The sequence below is a fragment of the Pongo abelii genome, chromosome 6 (assembly GCF_028885655.2).
Source record: "Pongo abelii isolate AG06213 chromosome 6, NHGRI_mPonAbe1-v2.0_pri, whole genome shotgun sequence".
Taxonomy (NCBI): Eukaryota; Metazoa; Chordata; class Mammalia; order Primates; family Hominidae; genus Pongo; species Pongo abelii.
The window spans coordinates 23,315,019-23,320,707 of NC_071991.2; the positions used below are offsets into that span (position 1 = coordinate 23,315,019).

Here is a 5,689-nt window from a genome sequence, read left to right on the forward strand (position 1 = left end):
TCTACTAAAAATTAAAAAAAAAAAATTAGCTGGGTGTGATGGCAGGAGCCTGTAATCCCAGCTACTCAGGAGGCTGAGGCACGAGAATCAATTGAACCCAGGAGGTAGAGGTTTCAGTAAACCAAGATCATGTCACTGTCCTCCAGACTGGGCAACAGAGTAAGACTACATCTAAAAAAAAAAAAAAAAAGAAGAAATAGAAAAGAAATTGGTGTCATGTGGGAAGTAAAAAAGAAAAGGAAAAAGAAAGGAATGAATTCATGAGTACACTGTTATGTGGCCTGCACTGACTTTGACACAAATTAGATTGGCTTATTAGACAAGGTAGGATCTTTTCATAATTTTATTGGATGTCTTTAAATATATTTATCTTTTATTTTCTATAGGAGGAAAATTCTTCCAAGGATGGTCTCCCGCTCAGAGCTGAGGAAGCTTTTCCCCTCAGCAGATGCTGTGTGTTTTGATGTTGACAGCACAGTTATCAGAGAAGAAGGAACCGATGAGCTAGCCCAAATGTGTGGCATTGAGGACGCGGCGTCAGAAATGTAGGGATAGCTTTTATTCACTTTATGAAATGATAAAGAATTTCTAAAGAGTGACTGTTTTGGATGAAGTGCTAGACCCTGGCTATGGAACATGAGCACTAGGCTTTTTCTTTCATTCCTTAGAGCTGAATTTGATATATTCATTCATTTATATAAATATTTATGGCAAACAGATATGGATAAGACATGTTCTTAGCTTGATCAGGGGAATGACAACTGTCACTAACCAAAGAAGATGGCTTGGGGAGCGGGGCCCAAGTATCTAGCAGCTTTGTGTCATGGTTGAAAGTGTGGCCTTAATGATTCCCTGGAAAGGTTCAGAGCCTCTTGGTGGGTCCTGGGTCAGAGCCCCTCCCTCCCTCCTGCCCTCCTGCCCTGCAGCTGGGCACCTCCCTCCACAGCCCCAGTCCCCCAGTCATACACCATGTCATTTTCTTTTCTTTTCTTTCTTTTCTTTTCTCTTTTTTGTTTTCTTTTCTTTTTTCTTTTTGAGATGGAGTCTCGCTCTGTTGCCCAGGCTGGAGTGTAGTGGCATGATCTCAGCTCACTGCAACCTCCGCCTCATGGCTTCAAGTGATTCTCCTGCCTCTACCTCCTGAGTAGCTGGGACTACAGGCGTGCACCACCACGCCCAGCTAATTTTTGTATTTTCAGTAGAGACGGGGTTTCACCATGTTGGCCAGGGTGGTCTCGATGTCCTGATCTCCTGACCTCATGATCTGCCTGCCTCTGCATCCCAAAGTGCTGGGATTACAGGCATGAGCCACCGTGCCTGGCCTTTTTTCTTTTCTTTTTTTTTTTTTTCGAGACTGAGTCTCAATCTGTAGCCCAGGCTGGAGTGCAGCAGTGCAATCTCGGCTAACTGCAACTTCTGCCTCCTGGATTCAAACAATTCTCCTGCCTCAGCTTCCTGAGTAGCTGGGATTACAGGCATGCACCACCATACCCGGCTAATTTTTGTATTTTCAGTAGAGATGGGGTTTCACCATGATGGCCAGGCTGGTCCCGAACTCCTGACCTCATGATCTGCCTGCCTCGGCCTCCCAAAGTGCTGAGATTTTCTTGATTTTGACAGCTCATGGCTTTCAAGAAAACTACCTATGGATAGGCTGTGTGGCTTCTTTTGTTTTGAGACTGAGTCTCACTCTGTCATCCAGGCCGGCGTGCAGTGGCGCGATCTCAGCTCACTGCAACCTCCACCTCCCGGGTTCCAGCAATTCTCCTGCCTCAGCCTCCCAAGTACATGGGATTACAGGCACACACCACCACACCTGGCTAATTTTTGCCTCTTTTTTTAGTAGAGATGGGGTTTCGCCATGTTGGCCAGGCTTGTCTCAAACTCCTGGCTTTAGGTGATCTGCCCACCTCAGCTTCCCAAAGTTTTGGGATTATGAGCATGAGTCACTGCACCCGGCCTGTTAACGTTATTTTCACACATACCTTCAGAAATTTATTCCAAGGCCTTGCTCTCATAGCAGCAAAGCCTGTCTTTTGCACAGTGGGGCTCTTGGTAGCATCTTCCTTTTGGTGGATGTTGTGTAGACCCGAAGCAGTAAGGCATGTTAACCTCAAGGACATCGGAACTGCTGGCCTGACTATTGGGTCTCCCTCCCAGGACACAGCGAGCCATGGGTGGGTCAGTGCCTTTCAAAACTGCTCTCACGGAGCGCTTAGCCCTAATCCAGCCCTCCAGGGAGCAGGTGCAGAGACTCATAGCAGAGCACCCTGGACACCTGACTCACTGCATAAGGTAAGCGGAGTCCCGGTTTTAGGTGTATTTCAGCACCAGTGTTGGGGGGCACATCCTCCTGAGAGTATCTGACTATTGCTTTAGAGTGCCCTCTGGGTGGCTTATTTATTTTCATTTTTATTCTTTAATTGTATTACTATTTTTTTAAATTTTTTTTATTTATTTATTGTTCTTTTTGAGGCAGAGTCTTGCTCTGTCGCCCAGGCTGGAGTGCAATGGTGTGATCTTGGCTCACTGCAACTTCCACCTCCCGGGTTCAAGCAATTCTGTTGCCTCAGCCTCCTGAGTAATTGGGATTTCAGGTGCCCACCACCATGCCAGGCTAGTTTATGTATTTTTAGTAGAGACAGCGTTTCGCCATGTTGGTCAGGCTGATTTCAAACTTCTGACGTCAGGTGATCCGCCCACCTCAGCCTCCCAAAGTGCTGGGATCACAGGCGTGAGCCACTGTGCCTGGCAAAATTTTATTTATTTATTTTTGAGATGAAGTCTTGCTCCATTGCCCTGGCTGGAGTGCAGTGGTGTGATCTCAACTCACTTCAACTTCTGCCTCCCAGGTTCATGCAATTCTGCCTCAGCCTCCAGATTACCTGGGATTACAGGCATCTGCCACCACAGCCAGCTAATTTTTGTATTTTTAGTAGAGATGGGTTTTGCCGTGTTGGCCAGGCTGGTCTCCAACTCTTGACCTCAAATGATCCACTTGCCTTGGCCTCCCAAAGTGCTGGGATTACAGGTGTGAGCCACCGCACCTGGCCTATTTTTTTTTTTTTTTTTAAGAGTCAGCGTCTCATTCTGTTGCCCAGGTTGGAGTACAGTGGTATAATCATGGCTCATTGCAGTCTCAAACCCCTGGGGTCAAATGGCCCTTCCATCTTAGCCTCCTTAGTAGTGGGGACTACAGGTGCATGCCACCAAATCCAGCTAATTTATAAATAAAATTTTTTTTGAGAGACAAGGTCTCACTTTGTCACCCAGGCTGGAGTGCAGTGCCACGATCACAGCTCACTGCAGCATCAACCTTCTGGGCTCAAGAGATCCTCCTGCCTCAGCTTCCTAAGTAGCTGGGACTACAGATGTAGGCCACCATGCCTAATTTTTAAAAAAAAAATTTTTATAGACACAGGGTCTCACTATATTGCCCAGGCTGGTCTTGAACTTGTGGGCTCAAGTGATCAATTTTCCCACCTCAGCCTCCCAAAGTGTGGGAATTATAGGTATGAGCCACTATACCCAGCCTTTAAAATTTTTTTTGTAGAGATGGGGTCTTGCTATGCTGCCCAGGCTGTTCTCAAGTGATTTTCTACCTCGGCCTCCCAAAGTGCTGAAATTAAAGATGTGGCCTGTGTGGTTCTTTTTGGCACTTACACGTTGTCTTGTCTGGCCGGTTGTCTGGTCCTGTCTGTTTCTACCTTTCCTCTTTCTCCAGGGAAAACCTAAGTTTTCCTTGTTTGTCTTCACCTTGTGTTTTTCTAGGCCCGTGGGCAGAGTAGAATTCTGGAATGGTTTCCTAAAGCAGCCAAGCCCTACCCATTGATTTCTAAGTGCATTTAGAAAAACACATATAAGGCTGGACATGGAGGCTCACGCATATAATTCCAGCACTTTGGGAGACCGAGGCAGGTGGATCATAAGGTCAGGAGTTCGAGACCAGCCTGACCAACATGGTGAAACCCTGTCTCTACTAAAAATACAAAAATAAGGCTGGACATGGTGGCTCATGCCTGTAATCCCAGCACTTTAGGATGCCAAGGTGGGCGGATCACCTGAGGTTAGGAGTTCGAGACCAGCCTGGCCAACATGGTGAAACCCCAACTCGGCTAAAAAAAAAATACAAAAATTAGCTGGGTGTGGTGACGCACGCCTGTAGTCTCAGCTACTTGGAGGCTGAGGGAGGAGAATCACTTGAAGCTGGGAGGCGGAGGCTGCAGTGAGCCAAGATCATGCAGCTGCACTTCCAGCCTGGGTGACAGAGTGAGACTCTGTCTTAAAAAAAAAAAAAAAAGATGGCGACTTCAGAAGGGAGACTTTTGTAAATGGATTACTGAACTACAGCTGCCCCTGGGGAAGCCTCCTGTCCCCTCTCTGGTCCATAGCGGTGCCACAGCTGTTATCTTATCTTAGATCTCCAGATATATCAAGGAGTGACTGATAGTGATATTCTTTTTATTTTACTCTTTATTTTATTTTTTTGAGACAGGGTCTCACTCTGTTACTCTGGATGGTGTGCAGTGGCTCGATCTCGGCTCACTGCAACCTCTGCCACCCGGGTTCAAGCAATTCTCCTGCCTCAGCCTCTGGCATAGCTGGGATTACAGGTGCCCACCACAATGCCTGGCTAATTTTTGTATTTTTTTTTATTAGAGTCAGGGTTTCACCATGTTCGTCAGGTTGATCTCAAAGTCCTGACCTCAGGTGATCCATGCACCTCAGCCTCCCAAAGTGCTGGGATTACAGGCGTGAGCCACTGCGCCCATCCTAGGGGGCTGATATTCTTAAAACCAAATATTTTAAAAATGTAAATATGTTAATAGAACGTTCTTGAATGGTCTAGAGATAGAGATCATTGAAAAAAGAAGTCAAGAATGAGTGTGGTAATTATTGTAAGAATAGAAATAATTGATCAAAAATAATCTGGAATTTCCTTTTGGGTGACATTATATATTAACATTTTAAATTTAATGTATTAAGGCCAGGCATGGTGGCTCACGCCTGTAATCCTGGAACTTTGGGAGGCCAAGGCTGAGGTCAGAAGTTCAGGACCAGCCTGGCCAAAGTGGTGAAACCCTGTCTTTACTGAAAATACAAAACTTAGCTGGTGCGGTGGCATGCACCTGTAATCCTAGCTACTTGGGAGGCTGAGATATGAGAATGGCTTGAACCTGGGAGGCGGATGTTGCTGTGAGCTGAGATCATGCCATTGCACTCCAGCCTGGGCAACAGAGTGAGACTCTGTCTCAAAAATAAATAAATAAATACATAAATTTGATATATTAATATTTTATGGTGTTCTGCCATCTCAACAAGGTTTTACAATTACTGGAAGCTTAAAGGATACAACAAATTCACCCCTAGGTATTTATGACCTAATAGAGCCATCTCTACAATTGATATTTGTAATTTAAAAGCAAAGGTTAGCTGGGTGTGGTGGCTCACACCTGTAATCCCAGCACTTTGGGAGGCCGAGGCAGGAGGATCATATGAGCCTAGGAGTTCCGGACCAACCTGGGCAACGTATCAAGACCCCATTTCTATATTCATAATCGTAATCATAAAAGGAAATAAAAGCAAAGCAAAGCTTATTTATTCCCAGCAACAGGTATGGAGCTCCAGGTTGTGCGACTTTACCGAGGGCCATTTTTTGCCTTCTCAATGACATTTAAGTGAATATATC

The 5,689-nt window shown here is 45.6% G+C and overlaps 1 protein-coding gene across 1 annotated transcript; it reads left to right on the forward strand.

Moving 5' to 3' along the window:
- Positions 1 to 391: 391 nt before the first annotated feature.
- Positions 392 to 3,832, forward strand: LOC100443304 (phosphoserine phosphatase-like). The gene is made up of 3 exons (XM_054560750.1): positions 392 to 545; positions 2,161 to 2,295; positions 3,772 to 3,832. The coding sequence occupies exons 1-3, from the start codon at positions 406 to 408 to the stop codon at positions 3,830 to 3,832; spliced, it is 336 nt and encodes a 111-aa protein (XP_054416725.1). The 5' UTR covers positions 392 to 405.
- Positions 3,833 to 5,689: the final 1,857 nt, after the last annotated feature.

Excerpts from the sequence above, each read along its gene's own strand:
- LOC100443304 (XM_054560750.1), top strand. The coding sequence starts at position 406 with ATGGTCTCCCGCTCAGAGCTGAGGAAGCTTTTCCCCTCAGCAGATGCT. Across the intron at positions 546-2,160 it reads GAGGACGCGGCGTCAGAAAT|GACACAGCGAGCCATGGGTG; the intron begins GTAGGGATAGCT and ends TCTCCCTCCCAG. Across the intron at positions 2,296-3,771 it reads CACCTGACTCACTGCATAAG|GCCCGTGGGCAGAGTAGAAT; the intron begins GTAAGCGGAGTC and ends GTGTTTTTCTAG.